At 36.9% G+C, this 27196-nt stretch overlaps 1 protein-coding gene across 1 annotated transcript; it reads left to right on the top strand.

Annotated features, from left to right (window-relative positions):
• Window positions 1-7367: 7367 nt before the first annotated feature.
• On the top strand, window positions 7368-24953 carry LOC124153979. The gene is made up of 9 exons (XM_046527435.1): window positions 7368-7622; window positions 7707-7921; window positions 10737-13521; window positions 14152-15283; window positions 16456-16589; window positions 16964-17258; window positions 17939-18070; window positions 18452-18572; window positions 24386-24953. Exons 1-9 carry the CDS (start codon window positions 7549-7551, stop codon window positions 24643-24645), a joined length of 5148 nt encoding a protein of 1715 aa, XP_046383391.1. The 5' UTR covers window positions 7368-7548; the 3' UTR covers window positions 24646-24953.
• The last annotated feature ends 2243 nt before the right edge of the window (window positions 24954-27196 follow it).

Genomic DNA, 27196 nt, shown 5'->3' with positions numbered 1-27196 from the left:
CATCATTAGACAGTTTATCAAGGTTTTAAGATGCTTTCCTTATTACTCGGAAATACATAACTGCCAAATACCTTCGTATTTCAGAAAGGAAAAAAATGCTCAATTTTTAATACAGGAATCATTTAGTTCCCATAGTAGAACACATCTATTAGAATATGAAAAACTCCTCTGCGTAAGTTTTCATCTCAGAAGAGTGGTAACATATTGTTAGAACTTTTCTTATGCATCATAAATTTGGGGTTGCACATTTAGTAGACTAAATAGGGATGCTTTTTTATTTTCACTAAGCTAAAAACTCGAGTAACAAATACAGCTACTCACAGCTGCTAGTTCCTTTGCTTGATAAACTGCATGTCTTCACTAAAATTTGCAACTTATATTATGATCAGCCAATGCTGATAAACATTTCTAGAATGACATCAGTGTATCTCATTCTCAAAGCTCAAGTGAACTCTGTTCACCTTAATAATTTCAACATCTATCACAAAGTGGCTTGTTAGTTGTTTTTATTAAAGAACTTCTCCTATTTTTTGATTCATGATGACAGATTAACCATCAAAATAGTGGAGATAAAGATTCAAAGTTACCTATTGTATCAATAATCTCAATATTGTTGCAGCTATTAACTTATATTTTGCAATGGTGTCAAACATTTAACTGCCAAGTCCTAAGATGCGCAAATACTGCCAATGTCATTTTTGTGAAGTATTTACAGCTTTGCTATGGAAAAAGTATGTTAATGGATTCATATCAAGTGATTTAAATATTTTCCAGGCGGGAATGAGGGCAATGATGATAAAAAATCATTCAATTTCATTGCTTCTTGCTGTGAGTTCTTAGTTTAAAATTATTTTAATTATTCTTATGAAAACACATGAAAATGAATTTACTTTTAGTACCTTCAGAAAACAAATAGGGGCCTCCTTTGGTCAACCTGTATGAGTGAAAACAGTTACCCAGACTTTTAAATTTCATAATTGTCAAGCTAGTGATTGCAAATATGTTTTTTTATAATTTTATATCTAATGATATCAATTCAGATTTTTAAGCTTTGTCCCAAAATTATCAAGGCGTTCGAATCCAGTAGCATGCTGGCAGTTGCATCAAATCTTGTCTGAAAATATGGCAATGGAGTTAGGAGCATATTCAAAACTATCTAAAAGTATTTTTACGAACTTGCGAAAGTATTTTTTACTGTGTCTTTAAAAGTAGTAGCAGCCGAGATACCTGCAGACAAATACCTGTATGTCCTCGTGTAATGTTTCGTGCTCATCGTTCTGATTGCTCATTGCAAGTGCATATTGAAACTTGCATTAATTTGGGAAGTACTTTTCAATTTATCGTTGAAAGATAATAGAAATATATGTACACACACAGTACCACTATTTTGATGTGTTCATATATTTGTGTATGTATGTATATTAACATCTCTATGCCAAGTTATCAAGGATAGGAAGCGTCATTATTTATAATGCCGAAGCCTACTCTATCATCTGCAAAGGTTTCCCCCCTGATGTATTTCTTTAAAAGAATGGCTATATTTGTGATTTGCCCCAAGTCTTTTACTTAATTTTAACCAATAATGGATGGAATTTAAATCCCTAATATGTCTAGTAAAATAAGAATAAATCGGTTCATTATTTAGATTTTAGTCAGATGTCTTACAATGGAATGTGTAAAATTCTTAGTCCAACCTCAACCATCTTTACGTGCCTAGGAATCCTTTATAGTGGCTGTGTTTACACTGGCTGTTTTGAAATCATTGTGGGGTAGTGTAGATCAGTCAATCTAGATGAAATCGTTGATAAACATGTATTTCGAGAATAAAATGGCTGGATCTTGTCATAATTAATGGTTTAAATCTAAAAATTGGTTCACATTGGTGCAGTGGTGTTAATTAATTATGGAGGAGATGATCTTATTGATGACTCTTAGGCTTCGTTTTATTATCCCTGGTTAAAAACTTTTGTCGATACAAACACCAGTGGCTAAATATTTCCATATTAATTATAAACTTTTCAAATAACCGACAGCCTAGTGTAGTACACAAAACCTTGGATCTCAATTGACATAGTCACTGACTTCAATCCAGTTAACAAAATAACTTACATCATCTTGTGGTTATCGAATATCGTTAAAGGTATATCTTAGGTTTACCTGTAGGATGAAATGATTGTGTCGTTGTTTAAAGCACTGATATCAATTTTTAAAATTCGATACAAATAACTGTTATACCCAAAATGCTTTTTTAATCTGTTGGAATTGCTTCCATATGCAGAACTTTTACCCAATTTCAAATAAGTTTCTGATTTCATTAATGTGCTATATGTAGTACTATTGAATGTATTTTAGGGCAAGCTAGCAAAAATTTGCTCTTGCTCATTTTAAACAAGAATGAGTATTTATGTATCTACTTCAAAGTGCAACAATTAGGTCACCCTGTGTAGATGAGAGTATTATAAATACTCAGCCATTACTTCTTTTCTGTCAGCCTTTGAACTTCCTCAATGATGATCATTTCCTTTTATTCTAAAATTTTAAATTGCACAGATAATTTAGGAATTGAATAACGAGCTGTCTGCCAAATGAAATTATTCATAGTCCGTATCTTTTGAGGTCAGAATTAATCTTGAAGTATTCATCCTAGGAGTATAGAAGACGTGGGAATATCATATTCATGTTTAAGTCCATTAATTACCTTTTTCACTTAAGTATTTATTCATGAACCTCAATGTCATACTGCTGCTTACTTGGGTTAATAATTATGAGCATTTAATTTCAGAAAAAATATATGTAAATGCTTACAAATTTAAAAAATACATTTTCATCAAGAAACAAGGCAGCCATAAAGACTGTTATGAAAATATTGTCATAGATATCAATATCTCAGCTGCCATGTTATATAAGATGCATTTAATCACTCTCTTAGGCTAAGGCAATGTCTAAAACTCTGTCATATGTGTAAGTATGCTTCATTCAGTCATCAATAAAATTAATAAGTTTAAGTTTAATTCAAGATGTGATTTTTCAATAAAAATCCACCCATGTTTCCCTCGAGCTCAACAGAGATTTCTTTAAGAGGTGTTTTTGAAAGCTCCACTTATCAAGTTAACTTAAATTTGAGTGCACTAAATATCAAGGAGAGCAGGCATCTGATGGGCATCCACTGTTAATATGCTACTATGTGTACTATGTATGAACTAGAATCTCAATGATTAAAGAGAGGCATACACCCGTATATACAAGACATATGTCTCTCTTTAATCACCATGAGTCGATAAAGCTTTAATCAAGAACCATGTTTTATTATATGTACTTACTTTCTTTTTAACTCTACGAGTACTGCTAGATGGCTTGTCCATTAGAGGTTGTTAGAAAACTATAATATTTGAGCTCTCCTTGACTATTATGTGAACCCAAAATCAAGTTAACTTCATTATTGGCACCTACAAAGATGCCCTAATTTCACATTATTAGATGAAATATAGTCGTAAACTGTCTTGAAATACACAATTTCGAAAGTGTGTGGAAGATTGAACAAAGATTAACTTATGGTCATTGTTGAAACTCTATTTCTTCTAATGAATATGTGTGGAAATATCCTTGAAATTTATAAATGTTCATCTTAGGTTTTTCTCTAAAAAAGTGGTTGTGACAAAGTTTCAGGAACTGACTGGCTTCCCTATCTGGCTGCATCAAGGCAGGTGATGTACATACGTTAGTTTGATTTCTCAGTTGTAACCCTTGCATTGGGATGGGCTGAAATGACGAGTCTAGGTTTTATGGTATATAGGCTTTATTATGTACACACGCTGCACAATACACTTCAGTCACGCACACAATCAGGGGGATTTTAGGGGATTTCAGCCCCCCAAAATTTTTTCCTTCCTGATGACTGACTGAAATACATCCACAATGGAGATGACTAGCCCAGAGTTACCTCTAGCCATGAACGCTACGACCTTGTCTTTGCCACAATACTTATACTACAAATTCATATTTGCTGAAAGCATCTTGGTTTGAACACCAATGTTTTAAGAAATCTATCAAGGTTTTCCTAGTAGGGGATAAATTAAGAATATCAATGATTTTAATATGTATACATATTAATCGAACATTGAACAAAGAATTTGTTTTGAATTTTTTCATGTAGTATAAGTGAATGCCATATGAGCTCTAAAGTGTAATTTTTTTTTTTAATTAGGCATACTTCGGGATTGAATGCCTATGGAAACAAAACATAATAACTACAACCATTTAAGTAGTAACAAATATGACAAACTTTCGGCTACATATTAATGGAATTTTATACCTTTTTTAAAATATGGGTTTCCTATGTGTGTGCACTGAAAGGAAATAACCAACATGGGCAACCTGTATACTAACCAAACCCTCTGCAAAGCCAAGTTCTGGCAATGTGCCTGACTCTGGGGATGACTCTTGTCCAGGTTGACTCCGAAGAAATTCTCCACCCAATATTAATGGCGAGGTTTCTCAAACTTCCTGACCTTATTTATTTAAGTAATTTTTCACACACAGCCATGACGCCAATTTAAAGTGAAATTTGATACCCATTGCTCCGCCATCGCATCAACTTCACAAAGGTGGCAGACATGCCACCTTTCTTACAACAACAGAGACGTCCTGAAAGTGGGAAGCAAGCTGGTTCCCAAAAAGATTAAAATCAACAATCCAGCAACAAAGCCAAGAAATCATTCAACAATATAATTTATCTGGAAAAACTACATGCTTTTAAAATTGAAATAGTTCCTCAAGTTAAATTCAAGGGAGATATATAAATAAGTCCAAAGGATGTGTTGACAGATCATGTTTAGCCTATGAATTGGAAGGAGGAAATAAAAAAACTGGACTTAAAGTCACAGCATAGCAATTAAAATTTTGTCAGGAAAAAATTTAACCATATTCAACTTGACATGTGAGGATATGGTAAGGGTTTCATTACACTGTGCTACTTACACAAAATTTCAGTGGGCTCTCGGCAGCATTCGTTGGGTGTTCATCTGCGTTCCATGACAGCCCAAGTGGAGAGCATTCTTGAGTGTTCCCGAACAGAAAAAAAAACACTTGGTAGGCAATTTCTCGGGCATTCATCTACATTCCAAAACACCCCAGTTGGTTAACATTCTTAAGTGTTCCATAACAGAAAGGCAAACATTCTTAGTAGGTATTCTTCTGTGTTTCCCCAGAGCATTTTTGAACCGAGTTGTCAGAACAGTATTACGAATGTGCACGAACAGTGAAGGCAACACATATAAACATGGAAAAACACTAATATGTGCCATGAAAAGCTTAAAAACACACAGAAACCTTAACAGAACACCTGTAAATGCACTCCAGCAGTGTTCTCAGTCTCCTTCATTTTTTTCCACGGGAGTTGTTGTGGATTTGATGAGAAATTGGGTAAGAGAATGAACGCACAGACATTGAGCAAGTAGCCAATAGGATTCTGAAGCAGCGCATAGGCATTGAGCAAGTACCTAGCTAATAGGATTCTGGTGGTAATAAATGAGGCAGGCCCTACCAACCTTGCATTTATACAGGTGTATGTGCTATCTTCCAATTGTAGAGAGAGGGAAGTAGATGGGGAATATGAATGAGCATCTCAAGGAAATTATAGAGAGATCCCAGGTTAGTAGTGATGGGGGACTAGGTAGAATGCTTCCATAGGGGATGTGAGGGGCGGAAACAAAATATGAGAAATTTAATTACAAATGAAAAACCGCAGGGTGGAGACAGCAGTAATATTTTTCAGAAGGAACAAGTTATGTATAACTAACACATAGTTTAAGCATCATTGTCATTCATGATCATTGTGATACGAGGTGCACATAAAGAAGGAAATATGGGAAGATATCAGATAGAGTAGATCGTTATTGAATAGGATGTTTAAGAATGGTATGAAAAGCTCACACAGTATCCCAGGGGCAAATGTCCCTTCAGACAATAATCAAGTCCAAATGAGATGTAATGTAAGGCTTTAAAGAATTGAAAAAATAAGGGTGAGAAAGTAGTATGGAAGCTCCTGACAGGGACTTGAAAGAGGAATACCAGAAACTTGCAGAGAATAGTGAGAGGAGTAAGTGATTTACATGGGAGATGCAGGCTGCATAAAGGCCTGTTTACACGATTAGTCATTAATACGTACAAGTTAATATCTATTTGTGTGAAATATTTTTGTGGACCGGAACGGAACATGTACGAATGCACTAACCAAATTAGAACAGGTTCAATTTTCCATTCACGCATTCGCACAAGTTCAGTGGTTACACAGTACATTTCGTGTTCATACATTTAGACATTAACTCGTATGGATTAATGTATCGTGTAAACAGCCCTTATGAAGGATAAGAGAGGAAATTAACAGGAATAATCATAGCAGCAGAGAAGTTGAATGGATATGCAGAGAGCAGGGGTATAAAGAAACTGGATCACAAAGTAAATGGTAAGAAAAATGGAAGAGAGAAGGTGGACAAAGAGCTATGCAAAAGGGTTCACTGAAATAATCAATACATTATGGCAAAAAACTAAGATAGGTTTGGTGGAAATAAGTCAATGTGAGGAAATGGAAAAGTTTCAGTAGAAAGGAAGGTACTCTGTACACCAAGGTAAAGTCATTATAAAATAAGGCAATAGCTATGTGAAAAATAAAGGCCAAGAAAGATAAGACTTTATGCAACAAGTTTGGAATACGTGTAGGATCTGTATGACAGCCAGGAAAAGTCCCGCGTTATGAAAAATTAAGGAAAAAGCATTGTATGAAGATAATCCTGAATCAGTGATTTTAAACATGGACAAAAAACCCTACATGATGTGAAGGCAAAGAAGTCGAGTTTGTGGACATAAACCTGACTGAGATTTTGAAGAATTTAGGGAAGGTTGGGAGTAAAACATTATTTGAACTAGTCCACAGTGGGGGTTTTGTCCGGCGGATTTTGAGAAGACAGTTTTAATTCGAGTCGAGTAATTTAATTTTAGTCGAGGAACACAAATTGGCCTAATGCCCAAGGAAAGAATTTCAATGCATCATATATACGAGAAAGGGGTGAAGATTAGTATTTTTGATCATCATAACGAGTTTCGATATGGTATAGGAGGTAAAGAAAGGTATAGTTCACAAATACACACCCACATAATAGATACTACTCAGCTAGATATGGGTGCTTACATACAACTCGTCACCATGTGAAGGTATATAATTTTCATCCTATATTATAATGGTTGATTTAAAATCAAATTCCAATGTTCATCAGTCATTAACATTATTAAACTCTGTTTATAATTCAGCACAAGAAATCCTTCGCAAAACGATTCTCGCCTGTTAAATACTGAAAAAACTGAATCACGTTTGTTTATGCGCAAAATAGCGGGAAAGGATAACTTTTCAGAAGTTTTGATAAAGTGCGATTAAAGACGTCTCGTTCGTTGAAGTCTATGGGGAATAATTTCTATGTTTTGTAGTTTTACAGCGATTAAATTTTGCGAACTTATCTCAGGGTCATTAGATTGGTCAAATCGTGAGTGATCACTATGAAACAAAGTGAAATAAATACTGCAAGCCACTGGATTTCATTACTGAAACGGGAAACCGACTGCCCTATATGGTTTGTATTTTTTGTCAATGCTATGTGAAACGTTTAAATATTTGAGATTCATCGTTTCTTTATTGCTGGATTTTTTTTCTTTAGTTTGCATACGTTGGTGAATCCAGTCACTACAAGTTGTTACCATACATTCTGTCGCACCTGCATTAGTCGGGTGTTGAATGACTCCCGTTCTGTATGCCCCTTATGTAAGAATAAAATCACTCGCAGAGGAACGACAGATAATGCAAGAGTTAAGAGCTTAGTGCAAAGGGTTGACGCTGTGGTGAATGCATTTAAAAATGAGAGTGGCGTTGATGGTAAGTCCAAATAGTCACCATTATTATAGGCACTAATATTAGTCATTATTATTATATCTAATTATCAATTAGAATTTATTAATGTCAATGCCTATTATGGTAGATTTAATTATTGTAGAGTATGGTATAGTAGGTCATTGAAACCTGTACTGTTGAAAATATTTTTGTTTGTTTTATCGACCTCTTGAATAGTTGTCATTTTTTGAAGATATCGGTGTATCCTTTTATAGTGTAAGCCCTATCAATGTTACGGAACCACATAGGCTTAGAGTTGACTTTTTATGTGATATGATAATAAATACTCAGTGCTTTAATCTGAAGGCTGCTTTGGATAGTTATGACTGTGGCTCATCTTAGAAACTGTCATAAGCCTGTGATGCCCCGCATTCAGGCAGGGGTGCCCATTTCCCTAATCGTAATAGCACATTCTCTCCTAAAAGCAGCAACTCCCTCCCACCTGCCGGTTCGTGGTTATAGTATGCATTTTAGAAATCCCCTCATTTGTTTCGCTATGGTACAACTTGTGCCATTCATCCCCAGTGTGAGTAGCTCTGCATTTAGGGAAGGGGCGTCATTCCTTTCCCGAGGGTTGCACTGCGATGATTTTTCTTAGGGTGTACCCTTTAGCTTCCTCTGAATATTAAATGGTGTCCTAAGAAGGGAGTCATAAGAAGAGTAATATAGAAAAGTAACCTTATGGAAATGTTGATGAGAAGACGGAACATCCTAATCGGCTGTATGTTGAGACATGATGAAGACAATTGTTGTGGGACAAGTAGATAGCAAGAATGGAATAAGGAGACGTTGAATAAAATAAATGAAAGAGTTGAAGAAGGATGTGAAAGAGAAGGAATATTTAGATGTGGAAAAATTAGCTTAGAGATTAAAATTATCTTTGGTGGTATGCAGTACCTCTCATCAAAAATGCATCTGAGGTCTGACAATATGTGGTGAAATAAAAATTTACATTGGCAGGGCCACTGTAAGATTACCATCTTTTCAATTTTTCCAGTCATTATGGGGGTGGCAGCCTCCTCCTCTCCACCCTTGCAATTTGCCTCTTGGTTTTATAAAATATTCGGGGTGTATGGTGACCGGGAGAATGGGGAATTCTGCATGAATTTTTAGTCCCTGGTATTACTCATTAATTTTTGCCCCAAACTGGAATTTCAAAATCTTTTATTTCAAATTCATTTCACACATATGTTTGCCAGTTCAACACCCATTTTCTGGCTTTTGTCATAATTTTAATTGAAGTGGCCTAGTAGAATTTTTACGGCTGCATTGTAACGTGAAATGTCAGACGTGTGCCAAGTGAGATTTTCATAAATTAAGTGTAAAATTTCTATTACTGAGTGTAATTTTTTAAATTAGGAAAATTGAAATTTGAAAATTGAAGGAAATAATGCAAAAATATGAAAATATTTGAAAGTATTGATGTGATTTTGAACATTTTAAAGTTTTTATTTATCGCCGTAATCACATAAGACAATAATAATAAGACAATAATCACACATCACATCACATTAACCTGGAATTTTGTAAAATTTCCCTGAAAAATCTGGAATTATACATGATTTTTTTCTGCTCTGATTGCCTGGACACCCTGAGTACATCTTGTTGTTGGCGTGGAGTTCAGTAGTCAGCTGGTCAAGTTATTTCCTCTCCTTGCCGGCTCTTTTCTTTACATCTCTTTTGTAGCTGTTCTTGGTAGTGCTGAATTCATGTGTTCCTGCCCCTACTGTCGGTATCAAAATGATGTGCCGCTGTACTTAGCAAATCTGTAACTGGACTTCAGCGCATGCCATAATAATTAATAATACGCCATTTTTAAGGAAATTTTATTCTCAATTCTGATTTATTTTTTGTTTTATGAAAAATTCAAAAATGTAGACACGCGAGTGCGATGAATGACTCCGCGCACCATAGAATTAGCCATTTTGTCAACTTCATGAACTTTGCAACTCAACCTCAGGAAAACTTGCACGTCTACAACATTCATCTTCCACAATAAGTTGCAAGCATTAATTTAGATTAATAAAATGGCTTTTGCATATTTTTAGAACGCATGTTTTGTTGTAATATAACAAAAATGTTTAAATACTATCTTGTCCTACAGTTTACCCCGAAAGAAAAAATAAAATTGATAAAAACACTTGTTAATTTATTTGCAATTTTCCTATGATCCATAATCTTTAATAATATTGATATTTGTGACTGTTAATAACTTTTATTAACGTCCTGTTGCCAAGCGGGGCTTAGCCGGGCCAGTGCCTGTTACCAGGAAGCCAAGTTTCGTACGCAAGACGTGGCAATGCAGCATTCATTTTTTTTAATGCCCATATATAATCTATACTACATAATAATCATGTACTTTCAGATCATAGAAAAATTGGAAATAAATTAAGAAGTGTTTTTATTAATTTTATTTTTTCTTTCGGGGTAAACTGTAGGACTAGATAGTATTTAAATATTTTTGTCATTTTACTACAAAATATGCATGGGAAAGTTCCCTGGCGCAAGAGATCCAGGTAGCAATAAAAATTTTGGTTAAATGCCTCAGTCGGCGTGCAAACTGTATAAAAATTTTCCCGCACTTGAAGGGTTTAAGTCCAACTGGATGAATTTTCACCACCGAGGGCTAATGTTATTGATTTTCCTCATTGTAAAGTTTCAGAGGACTGCAAGATCTTAAATTTATCACGTAAAATAAGTCGTTAATAAGAAGAAAATTTGTTGTATTATGTGCTTCCTTATCCTCTTGCAATCTATGACTCAGATGACAATATCAAATTTTTCTCTCGCTTATTTCCAGTGAAATGCCACCGTGGGGATACAGCTACTCCATTGAAGATCAGGAAATATGAAGAAAAAGAAAAGGAACGTAAGGGTCAAGAAATTTCTCCTATTGGGGGAGAATGTGCTCCTTCAGATGAAATTACACCTTCAGCTGTGAGATTGGGAAATGAGTCTCAGTTGAACAAAGGCAGGACTATCATTGAGGATAGTGATTTGGCCTCAGCCCTACTAAGTGAAAGCTGTAATGATATAGATCATATGTCCATAAGTCAAAATGTTCAGGCTGATAAACCTTCCACCCGGAGGAAATCATGTGGTGGACTCTCGATGTCTCTAATGAAAAATAAGCCTCAACTCCCAGCTCACACACCTAAATCTCCCGTAAAGAAAGTGAAAGAGTGGCTTGGTATGGGTGAAGGTGTCTCACATTTACCAGATCCCTCCAATGATGCTGCTAAGACACCATTAAATGGAGATTTGGTGACCACTCATCCTGATGATAGACTTAGTTCATCCAACTGGGATGGCAATGGATCTGATAAAGGATCCAGAGGAAAGCAATTTGGCAAGAGAGTTTACGGAAATTCGAGGATGTCAGGGGACTTATTTACTTACCCATCAAAAGAAAGGAGATCAAGAAAACCTATTATCATATCAGATGACGACGATGATGATGGTGTTAACGAGATTCCCACTTCTGATGCTGGAGAAATGATCCCTGACAGTTGTCCTGTGGAAACAAATGACACTTTTGACAAGCTATTGTGTGGCCTAAAACAAAAAACTGGAAACAAGAAGGACCATACTTCAAAGAGTCCTACACCTAAAATTCCCATTCAAGTTCCTGATAGGAATGACATCACATTATTTGAAAGTTTGCCCCTACCAGCTGATAAAGAATCTGGTCGTAAGAAAAATAACTCTTTTTCAATGAAAGAAGAAGAAGAAATATCTCGCAAGTGCGGGTTAGCCAGTGAAAATCGGTTACGTAGGAAAAGAAAGCTTTATTCAGAGGGGGGCATTATTTCTGGTGCTGATAAAAGAGGTCGGACTTCAGCAAGTGATTGTGAGGAAAAGAATGCTCGGAAAGATAATTCAGTACTCCTTGATGAAAGTGATGGTGATAATACGCCAGTTATCGAGGATGATGCCAGTAAACACAGTTCCAACCGATCCCTTGAGAAGTCTCCTGCTACAAAATTAGCTGTCATTCCTGATGTTATTATACAAGCTGAAGGCGATAAAAGCACGCCAAAAGGTGGCAGGAAACGGAATTCAGTAGGAAATGCAACATGTCCCTCACCTGGCTGGTCTCGCCTCAGGAGTGCACACAAGGATTTTGAAATTAAGAAGAAAAGTGCGGCCCTACCTACCTTAAATGTGAGTGGTGGAGACCCTTGTAGTAGTTCATCTACCAAGCAACATTCAGCAAGGAAGTCTACGGAGTCAGCTGAGGATGAATTTCCCATGTCAATACCCTGCATCGATGATGATGAAAGTAGTATTGCTCCTGATTTAAAGAAGCAGAAGGTTAACACATCAAGCATCACCAAGAAATTCAACAATAAAGGCATAAAAAAGAAAGCAGGCCCATCAGCTACAGCTCCTGTTGTTGGTCACAATTCAAGCATATCCTCAACTGTGGCTCAGTCTGTAACTCCCTTGAAAATGGTTGGCTCAAGGCTTTCTTGTCCTAAACAAACCACTGGTTCGCCTTCATCAAAACCATCTTGTGTCTTCCTTCAAACATCAGAAAAGACTCTTAAGGAGACCTCTCCATTGAAAGAGAGTGCACCAGGCATGCCCACAAGTTGTATGTCACCGAAAAATGCAGCAATATTGGAGACCCCTCAACTTGTTGAATCTTCTCCTGCAAAAAGTCATCCTGGAATTGGTGTTGAGAATGTTGTAGAACAAGGAAAAGCCACACCTGTCTCTTTTAATAAGGGTTCAAAGTTAGCAGTGCCTGAACAAGTTCCATTGTCGCTGAAATCCCAGTCAAGCCCAACTTCTAAACTTCCGTCAACTCCTGTTAAAGTCACATCTGTAGGAAATGTGTCGGAAGTTGGAGGACTTGAAGAATGCCCTGTTCCTGTTAACAAAATCACTCCCTCAAAAATGAGGGAGGAATCCCAAATTATCATCTCACCATCAGTAGAAAAGGTCAAAGGATATTTAGAGGTATCCTTTGAGGACAGGGAAAATGAAGTTGAAAGTTCCTTTTCAACTCATAGAAGAACTAGTAATCGTTTGAGTATTACTGGTTTGAATCACAATACCAGTGTTAGATCTCCTAGGAAGAGTCAGAAAACTACAATCCCAGTTTTGTCAGAAAGGAAAACATTTTCTTTAGAAACTAGCACTGAAGACTTGAGTGATCTTGCTCATCTAAGAGAGTCAACAGAAGATCAACTGAAAGGTTTTAAGACGAGTGACGCTGTAGAACCACCAGCTATTGTGCATGATTGCCTCAGAAATAGATCATTTGATCAAGAGAATAAAGTTAATACTGGAGTGGCTGTTAATAAAAGTATCAATAGGCTGAGTATGGATGTGGGGAGGGAAAATTGTTCCAAGCACATTTCTCCAGCGTCAGTTGAGGAGTCAGGAAAAAAAAATAGCATTCATAAAAAGCCCAAGTTGTGTGTACCTGTGATCAAAATGGGGCCCTTAACCAAGAAAGGGCCCAACTCCAGGCGAAGGGTGAAATTCTATGTTTTGGGGAATATGAGGCGATGTTATGGTGCCATTAAGACATCAGAAGTTGGCGTGGCTACGGGGCCCTGTAGCCTTCAGATCAAGTAAGTACTTAATCTTTTATTAGCTCTCCTCTTGAAAATTTAATTTTAACAAATCTCAAAAATTTCATTCATTTGACATAGGATTTCATGTAGCTGGCATTCATGAGAGTTCATTTCAAATATCTTTGTGACGGAGAGGCAGGCCTAAGTTTTTTGGGGGTGATTGGGGAAGGGCATGTGACTTCCTGAAAACCTACCAAAATGCTGTAGGCAGACCATAGCCTCTGGGAAATTCAGACCTCCGTAATGTACACTTCATGAGTAAGTTAGCTGTGTTGCCCAGTGGGAGAGGGTTTGTGAGACAGTCTTTCATTTCCATTCACTGAGTAAGTCTTCTGAGAAATTGTGATAACGCCCGCCTCTCTTTTCTCTCCCCATCCCACATCCCTAGTGTCGTAAGTCCCACCTCCTGCCATGACACAGCTTGAAACATTGCGCGACTGGGCTTGTTGCAAAAGATATTAGAAATGGATCATTGGAACTGTGCATTAAGTAACATTTTGTGTCCTAATAGGTCATTTCACCCTAAAAAATATCTTTTTAGATCAGAGGAATTGTTTTGTATGGTTGTGTGAACTTGGATTAGATGCTTTTGTTTCAACCTGAAGTTGATGATGTGTTTCATTTCAGGTTGCCTGAGGTGCCGAAAGAAGCTTTGGGGAAATGTGTTGATGTTGGAGTGCAAACCATTTTCTCACCAGAAAAATCAGAATCAGTTCCGTTGATGGAGAAGGGTAATGAAGAGGTTGAAAGTGATAATTTTGACAGATCATTCTTAGTTTCACCGCTTCCCAATACCATCGATGAGAATTATAACTCCGTAGAGAAAATCCAGGGTAGGGAGGCTGGGCTTATTGGTGAAGTAAAAGGCACACAGTTTGTCTGTAGCAGAGATGGTTCAGTTAGTCCCATATTTAGTATGACCCATGTTGACATGAACAAGGGATTTTCTGGGTTTGAGAAAAGCGGCCGTAAGTTGATGCCTCAGGAGAGTGCCAGAATAGTGGATCAAGATATACCCTATTCCGTTGCTGATTGCTCTTTGGAGCTTATTCCTGATACTGAGCTTTCGGGTTTGAAAGTTAAAGGAGTGCAAAGCTCTATCCACCAACGGTCTCATCGAAAGGGGAAGCCACTTCGTCGAAATTGGAGTGCCAAAAGTGCAGTATGCCAGCTTTTCTCAAACAATGGAAGTGAACCATCTCAGGGAGAAATGGCTCTTCCACTGGCATGCACTCAAATCTCAAAGCCACCAGAGGATCCCAAGGCGGAAGTGTCTGAGTCGAAGGAAAAAGAGTTAGTAGTGTCCCTGTCTTCTGACTCAACCAGTGACCACGAAGGTGAAGAAATAGCAAAGAACTTGAGGAAAATGAGAGGCACAAAGGCACATAGAAAAGGCAAACTAGATGGTGGTAGTCAAAATCGCAAGTTTTCCCCCATAAGGGAAGAAAGTATACCTAAAGATTTTGGTGAGGACAGTATTGCACATTATGGAGAAGATTTAGACAGTGAAGAGATGGACAAGAAACTGAAGCTAATTATGGCCAATATTGATGCCGACATGAATATTAGAAAGGGTAAGAATAAAAGTGATGATGATAATGTAGTCTCATTGAAAGATGATAGTGAAAAAGACATAATGGAGGTTCCCATTGGTAGCGAACCCATCTGTCCATCTGTCGCACCTGAAACTAATTCCATTCCACTTACGTGTGTGGCAGAGAGTGAATCTGAGCACGAGGAGGAGGGCAACAACGATGAGGTGAGTTAGTTTTTTTTGACTTCACGTACCCAAGAATTCTTCTATTTGTATGGAAGAGTCTGTTCAGATTGTAATCCTAACGCAATGACGTCTAAATGTACGCTCTTCCCTCAGCCAACAATTTGTGGGGTAACCAAGGTTAGGTCAAGCTTGTAGTGTTTCATTAAGGCCTGTGCACCAATGACACGGGAAAATGATCCATGCCACATCGTTAACGTAGAGTAAGGTCAAAATGAGATTTTCAATTGCCAAAAATTTACTTAGTGCTATGTTGCAAACCCATTATATATTTCATCTTCATAACATTTGAAGATTAGTTGATAGTCATGCGGTGTCGAAGGTGGCACATTGCTGCACTTAGTAAATAATATGCCTGGATGCCTCTGTTTAAGAGTTATCCACTTGGCGTGTAGATTTCAATTCAAACTTCCCATATTGAAGATTTTTGGTCACAAACTGCCCTAAATGACTTCTATCTTGTGCTTATGGATAGAAATATGCAGTAGCATTTTCTAGTAATTTATTAATATTTGTGGGGTTGTTCCCAGAAAGAACATTTATATCAAACTGTATATTTCAAAGTCCATTTTTTAGATCCCTTCAATTTCAAATTAACGATGTTATACTGTATGTAGATTCTTGTTGACAGCTTGTTTAGATAAGTACTTCACATGCTTTGACTCTGCTGTGTTAAGTAATTTAATAATGTTCAACTTTCCCTACATTTAAAACAATCCTAATTGACTGAAAAACCATGCATATGGCATAAAATTCTTGGCTGGTAACCAAATTTGTAGTTAATTAATCTATTGTGAAGTTGTTGCCTTTTAAGCAAAGATGTCCAAAAATTCAAGTGCTCAAGTCATCCAAGAATTCTTCAAGAATCCTTGCTGTTATGTCATCACAAGCATGCTGGCACTATGCCTACTTGATTATTTAAATATGAGCCAGTATAAGTCTATCTGTTGATACATCATTGAAGTTTTTTTTTGCATCCCTGTTTGTGAATAATTTCTATGACTATCGTGACACTCATTGTGTCATAAATAAGAACTATGTATCTGAGATGTGAAGTGACAGTCATGATCATATCTTTAGAAATACATGCATTCATAATTTGTATTAGAAAATATTAATTATATTGTCATTTACCACTGTCTCATTCATTGTAGGAGAAGAAAAATGAGACAAAATTGGAGGAAGATATTTTGAAAGATGATGAAGTGCCATTGGCTAAAGATTGCAGTGGCGAGGAGTCAGATTTTTTCATCGAAGGAAGCCAAAAGGAAGTTGAAACAGTGGAAAAGTAAGTAATGAAGTATTTACATGTAAGAAATGGTTTCTAGTTAACGTATGAACTTTAGTATTATTTAAGTACATTTAATTTTCCTTTTACAGTAGAATTAGTTAAAGTTAGGTAACAATAAAAACATAATATGTGTCAGTGTGTAAGTTTCTAAAGTGAGGAAAGAGCACCTCGGAGAAGGTTCATAAAAGGCCCCTAATATTTCTACCCAACGTTTCTCAGTTCAATGAATTTTACAATATTTATTTCAATATCATTTAAAATATCTGCCATCTGGAATGGCTGAGCATAATTCTTAGAGGCTTATGCCATGATTTTAATGAAGTTTAATACATAAAACATACATTTCTTCTAATTTTTGTCATTCTTTTCAGGCCAGTAGTGGTGAAGAAACCGCCAATGTCTCTGGTTACGAGTGGTCTACCAATGAGTGATGTGATGCAAGTGAAGCGAATGGTGCAAATGTTCAATCTCCAGTTTTCACCAAAGTTTTGTGCTGAGGGAAATTCGTTTAATGCTCCGCGGACCACTCACGTTGTAACTAAAACTGACGAGGCTGGAAAAACAGGCTGTACTTTCAAGTACCTTTGTGGCGTTGTCACTGGCTGTTGGATTGTATCCATTCAGTGGGTCAATGACTGCTTAAAAGTTGGCAAACTGTTGGATGAGGTTGGTAGTTTTTGTTGGCTTTGGTAGTTGGTAGCTCTTATTGGCGTTATTCATGGTCCAACCTTAATTTAGCGTGGCTGTTCATGTCTTTTAGCTTCTCATATTTGTGCATAATCTTATTTCATACTGTCATTTTGTAGTTAATTTTTCCTACCAGTGGTCTGTGGATGGATAATATAAAGCCATCAATACTGTCAATATTATGAGTGAACAATTACATACTTCATTCTCCTAAAAATTCTATGAATTTATTGGTATAGAAATTGCTATGGTAAAACTACATTGTTGATAGGAGTTCTTTATGAAGGAGCATCTCTTTGGAAGACCCAGAGGGATCGGTGCCTGCAATTACCCTTGCAAATTTGTATTCTCAATGCATTTATCTAGAACTGAGGAGTGTATTTCTAATGATTTTAGTCTTTGTAATGTTTATTTCCATCAAGCATTAATGACATTTATTTCATTTTCTTTATTGAAAAAAATTGGTAATCTGATGCGAGGAGAATGACCGTTTTGGCCAAAGTAATTGATTTTTGTAAAGTTATCTCCCTTAGATGTATTTGTTGATTATCATTATACTATTAAGATTATTATTATTATTTTTTATGTGTCTCTGGTTTCATAATCTGTGAAGTATCTTTCTAATGGACTTTGATTAACCTATGTGCCATTACTTCTAGGCCCCATATGAAGCCCTGGATGATTCTGGCCACTCTGGACCCTTCATGGCTAGGAATTCAACCACCAAACTTTTCAAGGATCTTCAGTTTTATTGTCAGGAGCCCATCTTGGATACAATTGGACAAATGGAGGTACTATTTGTGATAGTTTTCGTTATTGTAATTTGCAAAAGTGTTTTTCTCATATATATTATTAACGTTATTTTTTATCAGAAAATGACTGTGAATATGTAATTTTGTAACTATTTTAATTTTATAACTTAAGTCTTTTTTTAGTGTTTTTTTTTCTCCAATGTCTTTTTCTGAGCAAGTGTTTCATTGAAAATAATGCAGTTATAATTCATATTCTTAAAGGCAATTTTGAGGTTAATCTCGAAAATCTGTGCATCACTTCTTAACTCAAATTTTGCATGAATTTACCAATTTCTTGTCCTTTCCTCTTTTGAAAATACGGGGTTACATATTTATTCTTTGTAGTTCTCACACTCATGTCTATACTGTTCTTGATTGCAGGAGATAATAGAGTTGGGAGGCGGAAAAGTAGTAGCTAGCTTGGAGGAGTTCTCTGGAAAGAAAGGACAGCAGCTTGTTGTAGTGGATGCATCTGCAAATGAAAATCAAGAGTTCTTTTCCCGTGAGTTACATATTTTGCTTGTTGGATCACTCCTAATTTTTCTGTTTTTTTTTTCATTCTTGAGTGCTTTCCTCAAGACACTGCTCAACTATAGTTGCACTACTTGAAAGGGGTGAATAATAGGTAATAATAGCACTTTAAGTATTGTGTTAAGAACCATGGGCATACCCAGCGAGGGGGGGAGGGCAGCTGCCCCCCCCTAGAAGGAAAGAGTCTTTAAGCAAAATCAGTACTGAATTGAAACGAAAGCATTCAACAAATTTTCTTTAAACCCACGAAAAATGATATGTATCTGTACAAGATTTGTATAAAAAAAACTATTTTTTCAGGGAAATAATCTCATAAACAAATGCCGCAACTTGGTTTGCCCCCCCTTAGACCATGGCTTGCCCCCCCTAGTTATGATCCTGGGTACGCCCTTGTTAACACTTTCAATGCTGACCATGTAAAACTCAAAATCATCCCCCTGTGCGGCTTCCGTTTTTTAATGCAAAATGTATGCAGTGATGCCAAAAGAGCTGGGAAAAATAATGAAAAAAATTTCTTGGCTCTAATTTGTTAGCTATGAATTTTTTTATTTATGACGTGATATCATGTCAGCCGCACAGTGGGATGGACACGTGATGCGGGTTGCCTAAGGTCTGCTTTTTCCCCGTGCCACCGCTTTCTTTCAATTTTTTTTCTGCGCGATGCATCCAAAAAAATATGAGGAAAATGAATTTGTAATGTTCTACTGGTATCGCCATTGGTATTTTTCCACTGCCATAGGAAAGTTTTGGTTCAGATGGATGTAATGCAAATTATAAGTACGAGGAATCGCCGTGACCAGCTGTTTGATTGGGATGGTAGTTCCACGCAAGATATTTCGGCATATTCTTTGTACAAATTAACCTAAGTATCGGGGTAGGGTTCTAGAATATTGAATTATTTCTACGTTTTCTTCTCAAGCCACTATTCTTGTCACAAATTTCTTGACTCATTTCTTGTTTTCAGCTCCAATACGAGCACCTGTAAGCATCAGATATTTAACAAAAATGGTTTTCACGTACCATTATTCCCTTTGCTGCAGGTGCTTGAGATGGGCGGCACTCCGCTTTCGAGATTATTTTCCGACGGTGTATTAGGGTGTCTCTTGATGTGCACCACTCCTGCCGACTGTTCTAAAGTTGGAGGGGGTATGGAGATGAAGCGCGGGGTTATGGTAAGATTTAGTCATTCCGTTTGTAAGAACTAGGAATATAGCTTTCTTGGGAGTACCATCGGCACATCAAAAAGATGGGGAAAGTATAAGGAAAGACGTGTTCCTTTTGGGTCATTGGGGTAGAGACTCCGGTGCCTAAATAAAAATGGATGTGGAAACAGAAAGAATCAACCTATAACTTCCTCAGTATTATCTTCTGAAATCAAGCCAATAACATATTTTTGTAATGTGATGTACCAGAGTTAAAAATTAATGCATAAAAACTGGAAATTATAGTATTTGCAAGTAAACATCTTTCGAGAAATCTTCTTTTAGGCCATGTATCGCGGATCTTATTGCGAGTATTCTTTGTAAAACTGAAAATGATGTAAATTTTTATGGCAATAATAATAATATTTTTTTCATTTGGTGCATAATAATATCAATTCGAGTTAACCATTCAATAATATGTATTGCTAGGAATAGATTTGCAGCATCTATGCCCCTATTACGATTACCAAAAGCAGTGATGACATTTTCTTTCTAATTACACGAGGAAAGACTTATTTCATCGTGCCTGGAAATCTCTAGTTGCTTCTTATTTATGTAAGAGCCCTAGTCTATTGAAAAAAGGAATCACATGCCACGAAAAAATATAATGTTTGCCCAAAACAAATTCAATACAATCGAAATGATGACCATTTTCATATTACAGTAGAACCTGTTTAGTACGTTTCTGAAGGGACCACAAAAAATGAACGTACTAACCAGGAAAACGTACTAACGAGGAAAGTAATAAATAATAGCAGTCGGGGTTATTGCAATCTGTGGAAAAGACGTCATAATTACAATTACTATCGGTAGTTCTCGTAGGATCGCCTTCCTGAACTCTTTTCACCTTTAAAATAAAGAAAATGGGCGCTACATTGAAAAACAATACCATGTGAATAAAAATCGCAATTTTTCATAGATTTCCCGAAGACGACTCCATGATTACGGCGTCTATCTCCCGTGATTTATCCTATATGTATTTACAGAACGAGGACGAGTGAAGCCCAGACAAGCGAAGACAAGTTATTTTTCTTTCTCACAGCGTACTCGGATAATATAAAAACAACCCGGAGTAAGTCAACTGGTTCTTTAAGCATCATAAAAATTGGGCAAAATTATATTGACTTTAAAATTACGGCAACAGCCGTCGGCATTCGCTTCTGGAATATCATATCGATTGTTAAATTGATCGATATATCGACTGATGACACACAAGATTATTAGATTACGACGTAATTACAAGAGAATTTTATATTAAACAGTTGAAATTTACTTTCAAAATTTGTCTAATGTCGTCTGCTTTCGTTCCGAGATCAAGTATTTGTAAGCTAAGCTTCGCGTGGAGATCCAGAGAATCGTCTGCTCCCGCAACAGTAGTCAAGTAAATACGCACGACGTCAAGTTTATGGAGCAGTACTGCTTTAGATAATGTGGGAATTGTCTAAGACCGTTAAGACTCATATCTTCATCATGATAGCTCGTGCATTAGCAACAATTGCCCACTCACGAACATTATGCGCAGCAGTGGGCACTCCCAAGCGCTCCAAAGGCAACAGAAGGTGAGGAGCTCGGGGTGGGGAAAATTGGGGCTTCTTATTGGCTGTAGTTTATTATAGTCAGACATTCCCGGAAAATGGCCGCATTTTATTATTCAGCACGTCACAAGAATTCAGAAATGCCTTTGGATAAATTACGGTCGAAGAAAGAGATGTGGAATGAATGGAAGAATGTTAATTAATAATAATAAATTAAATCTTGAATTCAGAGGTTTGCGACCTTTGAGAAGATACTAGAGAACGAATTGCGGGTTGCGTCGCCGCTAGGAATTGAGCGTACTAACCAGGAAAGCGCATTTTTTTTCAAACGTACTAACCAAATACTTTTACCTGTATTTTGTTCGGGTGGTACCGGGACCGAGAGAAATCGCCATACTAAGGAGGAAAACTTACTAAGGAGGAACGTACTAACCAAGTTCCACTGTATACTTATATTATATACAATTACGTACATTCATGTATGTTTTACCAATGTAGGAAATACCTCGCTCATAAATTTTATAACAATATATTTTATTTATAATACTATTTACAGTATGTGATACTAAAATATATACTACTAAATATGATACTTAAATATAATACTATTTATGCCTTCTTATGAAAGGGAGAAAAGCACTCGGGACAGTGGAGGAGAATCCGTACAGCCAGTGTAGATATATGCAGTCTCTTTCGTACGCCCAAGAGTGCTTGTACTGCAATAGTTCTTGCACTTGCACCGTCGATACTTCTTTCTGCTACCTTCCTCTTGGATGAGTTCAGGAAAGTGAGATTGAGATATTGATGGTAAAAGTGGCTTGGGATAAGGAATGTAGTATGGAAGGTTTAAGGATCTACTGACAGAAAGACGGAATTTATAAAAGGAAATCTTTTCGTCGGGTTCACGATAAATGAAAAAGTGTGCACAGCTTTTGGGAAGGAATTATTAGTGAATCAATCAAGTGAATTGAAATGAATCTAAAAGGGACAAATTTTTTGCGGACGGAGCAAATCATCATGCTCGGAATCGTTTGGACCGGCGTTCGGTGAAAAATGGAGGGCTTGAAGAATGCTAAAGAATAAATCACGACTCAAGTATTTCAGAAAGCAACGCAGTTCAAACAAGATATCAATGCTCTATTAGTCGGATATATTGTTCATAGGAATACTTGTGAAATATGCCTATGAAAAATGCCTATGGAGGTAAAAAAAACTCTTCATAGGTCAAATGTTTCCAATTCCTAACATTTCCTTTCGGAGATAATAAGAAAGTATGTCTGTATTCGAAAGAGGGTGTCTGGGAAGAGGAGACGCAACAAACAATTGAATCGTTGGAAGGGGGTGGAGTGGTGAGAGTTTTCTGTCACTGAACTTTAGGTCCACCGCAAAGGACGTTTGGATGGAGAAGGACTGACGGTATAGTTTGAGGGTTCAGAGAAAGAATAGGACAAAGGGGATGGGCCAGGGATTGACATAAAGGGATCGGGCATAGAAGGAGGCAACCGAATACCTGACTGTGAGGGGTTCATCCTCCTCTCCACCCTCCTCATTGCTAATTTCTAACTCGGAGTCTTCAGAGAATGCCAGTTCCCCACTCTCTTCCTGGAGCTCCCGCAATTCCTCCTCCGTGTACATTCACCTAGAGAAGGTAGAGAGCTCGGAAGGAAATGTTTGTATCCTTGCAGAGGTTTCCTCCCTCGATGTTGATGGCTGCGGGTCCTGATGTGAGGTCGAAGACTGCTGATCATCGGCAGAGGCTGATGAATAGGGAATTTCACCTCTTTCAGGTGGCATTGACTCCCTGCCAGCATGCAATATTTTCCATTTTACTCCTCGCTGCCATACCTTATGCAATAAATACATTCTATATTTTTGTAAAAATTCCGATTAATAACAGGATCAAAATAAACACTCTCGGTGAAATAGGCCAAAGCTAAAATGCTACAAACAGCTTTACTGATGTAAAACTATCTATAGAAATTAAATATTTACAATGGTGAGACTAAGAATTGAGAGAACCCATTAGCCATTGATTTCACAGTTACCGAGAAAGTTAAAGCAGTTTTATAAAGCAACTCCTAAGAATCACTCCTTCGCCAAGCCATGGGATAATGTGCGAACAGTTATTTGGAATTATATTAAGAATGTTTATGGGTGCATAATATACACATATCAACAATAAATGTTATAAATAACTTACACTTTTTCCGTAAACAACTATCTTCACTCTCGTAATATTTCCGCTTGTAGATCCCCTCACTGCTCAGGAGTTACACTGACAAACAAAAGAATGGTGCCAAAGGTAGAAATATGTTACATTGCATAGATAAAAGGTAATGGCAGTTTCAAATTTACATTAAAGTTTAACTAATCACAGAACTTCATGTATAAATTAAATAAAACATATTAACATCAGACAATATAGGTTCGATAAATACTAGGCTCGCATGAAGAAAAAAAGGAAGGATGGAAAAAATATTTATATTCTCACTAAACATTATAAAAACGGAATATAAAATTAATGAACACACCTAATTAAGTTCCAGATAATAAATACATATGATTTGTAAAATTAAACTCAAATAAAATTTGTCATACTCACGCATTAATAGAAAGAAATAAAAATAATAATATACAATAAAAGGAAAAATGAAAAGAAATTGGCTTACCTCAAGATAAAAGAAAAAAAAATTCTCCCGATCCTCCCAGGAAAGATTGAGTGAAACAGTCTACACTAATGAGCTGCTAGATCCCTGCTGAGCAACTTAGAGGCGTAAAATGTCATGATAGAACTGAACCGAGCTCTTACAGAGGGCCGGTACCCTCGGGGTACGCATGACGTGATATCACGTCATCAGCACCAGGGGATAGCGCACCATGACGTGATATCACGTGATGCCGCACTCAAGGTGTTAAGAACATCAAAATTTGTCTTGATTTTAATGTTAAAAATGTTACGGTTTTATAAGAAGTAATATTTTTTTAAACCTAATTTTTTCATATTTAGACAAAAATGATGTATATTTTATTCATTTTCTTAATCCCAGGAATGTGTCAACGTGGTATAGCTGTGGTCACGTCAGAATGGATTGTGGAGAGCATCGGGCAGTATAAACTGCAGCCGTTGGTGGGTTATGTGGTGAATTTGAATTCTAATCTGACATCATATTCTCAGCATCGTGAGGCACTTTTGGCAATGGGATATAATGAAGATATTCTCGGCACCGAGGAAGATCAGATGGCTTTTATGAGAGATGATGATGATGATGATGAAGATATCGAGTCATGTACAGAAGATGCAATATGATTTTGAGAGAATATGAGCTGAAGTCTTTTTGCTTGTTTAATAAGTTACCTAGAATCAAGTAAATAGGTACTCCATTTATATCTTTTTGTAAAAACAATGTATAATATTAAAGCATGTATTTTTGTGATTATGTATTCCATCAACACACATTATGTAGAAAAGTTTTCATTTATGTCTGTCTTCTCATTCTGTTTCTATTATACAAATGCTAACATCACTATTTTGTAAGAGTTTTGTGTTATGAAAATTTATGTATATTTTTATGAATAATGATGGAAATTTTTTCTAATTAAAATAGTTTACTTTAATTTTTCTGTGTACAGTCAATTGCATAATGAAGCTATCAGGGTTTGAAGTGAGATAAAGTAAAAAATTGTTATTAAACCAGGTATGTTAGTAGGAATGACAGGGGGGTTTCCCAACCCCTATCCCCATTAATCCACCTGTGGTTACTGCAAGAGTAGTTTGGGAGGCTGAGTGGGCATGAATGAGTGGAGAATGAACATATTGAAGTTCATTGTGATTGATTAGTAAATGGAGATGGAACAGGCACATTTACATTTCAAGAAACTGGAATACTTCACACACTGTTTATAACAATTATTACTTTTGCAAATTCATCGTCAATATGCAGACATATTTCTCTGCCAATCTATCGATGCATGTATCAATTAACTTGCAAAATTTCGTAACTCAATTTCCAAGTGCCATCTTCGCTTTATATATTGCATATCTCTCATGGCGTAATCGAAATATTTATATGTCCTTGCAATGCTGATGTGTCTTGAAGAATCAAAATATGCCTTGGGAAATTAGTTTTTTTTTCAATGGCGTTTGCCCTGCTCTTGAAGTTCTCCCTTGACCCTCCAGGTGAGGGATGTTAAAATATCTTTTCCGGGGAGAGAGACAGGAGGAGCTGGAGAGACGTCGTCTTGATGCCTCGTCGCGGGTCCCCAAAAGAGAGTCCACATTTTACCCGAGGAGTGGCATAGCCAGGAATTTCGTTCGGGGGGTCAAAAAGCAGGGGGGGGAAATTTTTGAAAAACGGTGTACTAAGAGGGCTTTAAACTAATTTCATCACTTCTCGTAATCGAAAAAACTTCATTTGTTAAAGATATATTTTGTAAATTCATGACTTCTCAATATTTTGTTTTCTTTTATGAAGAAAAATAATTTTGTTTTCATATTTCGGGGGGGTCCGAATCCCCCCCTGGCTATGCCGCTGTACCCAAGTAGAGGATGACACAGCCGCTGTCGGCCCTTGTCGACATCCAGCATAATCGCCTCCTTCATCAGCTTCCAAGAGTGTAGGGGTGGTAAAGTTTTGCGCTTCTTCAGAAGAAGTTGGTAAATATTTTGTGGGCGAAAAGATTTTTTAAGGATATTTTTTATCCCGTAATGTTATCAGTTCTTTGCCCGAGCCTTGTGATTTTAATTTTTCATATTAAAAAATGCTAATTTACATAATTTTTTCCGAAGTATGATCGGGTGTTCTCCCGGCGTATTGCATCATGGAAGGATATTCGGATTCCCCTCCGGGTTAATCTTTGCAATAGCTGTCTGAAGTGTAGCTCCACTCTCAGTTCATCCGAGTTCCGAAACGTCGGCAACTGTGAAACCATTAACCCGTTGATGAAACCCAATTTTTTATTAAAGTATTCTACGGATTAAGGTAGGTTTCCAGTGTGTCTTTCGGAAGTATTCTGGAAGCCTCCACATCACGTGTATAGGCGGATTTAGGAGGGGGGCACAAAATATACAAATTTTTTAATGCAGTTATCATTACGTTCGTTTTGTTTTGTGTATTTCGGAGCCTCCATCTTTTAATTTCATTTTAAAATTTTATTCCTTCCTCTCCCTCGTTTACCTGACATCATACCCTCTAACACTGTTTTCAACACCTTCTCCCGGCTAAGTAGGTATCTATTCTCTCCTGTGAAAACCGAATAGCCTAAGGTATAATTTTTCCCCTTGTCTATCCTATGTCTGTGATACTACTTTCACTTTATTTAGGTGACGGTCTCTTTGATGTTATATTTGATTTCTCGAGTGTTGTCGACGCTGGTTTTTGAGCTTATCTTTGAAGAAGAATAGACGGGAAGATAGAATGGTTAAAGTTTCTTTGAAGAAGTAAAAGTGACCGCGAGTTGTGACCCGCTTAAGAAACGATAACCATTATGAGAACCTTCGCCATAGCTTGAGGTCTTATGAATGAAATATTACAAATAGGTTCTTCTTTTAATTGGAAAATCAATTGCTCTGGCATGACGAGTATCTTATGATTTCATTTGTTTGAAAGATATTATGTTGATGTTTTGTCCTGCTGTCATAATGATTTATAATGGCGCGAGTTCATGATACCGTTTATGATTGTATCTGCTGAGCCGTCCCTCACTGTGAGGGTGTCGGTAGAACGCGGGTAGTGTAATCCTCCTCCACGCTACCGGGCAAGACACCGGTCAAAAGGGGCTATGATACCCGAGGTCAAATGGGCCCCATATATATACATAAATCGGTGTTGCCCCGCGAGCACGGGCCATTTTTGTTGTGG

The sequence above is a fragment of the Ischnura elegans genome, chromosome 2 (genome assembly GCF_921293095.1).
Source record: "Ischnura elegans chromosome 2, ioIscEleg1.1, whole genome shotgun sequence".
In the NCBI taxonomy this organism is placed as follows: Eukaryota; Metazoa; Arthropoda; class Insecta; order Odonata; family Coenagrionidae; genus Ischnura; species Ischnura elegans.
The sequence above is the reverse complement of the archived record's forward strand: the minus strand, read 5'-3'. Positions and strand labels throughout refer to the sequence as shown.

Coding starts and splice junctions, on each gene's coding strand:
- LOC124153979 (XM_046527435.1), top strand. CDS start 7,549: ATGAAACAAAGTGAAATAAATACTGCAAGCCACTGGATTTCATTACTG. Junction 7,623..7,706: donor GAAACCGACTGCCCTATATG/GTTTGTATTTTT, acceptor TTTTTTCTTTAG/TTTGCATACGTTGGTGAATC. Junction 16,590..16,963: donor GAAGTTGAAACAGTGGAAAA/GTAAGTAATGAA, acceptor CATTCTTTTCAG/GCCAGTAGTGGTGAAGAAAC.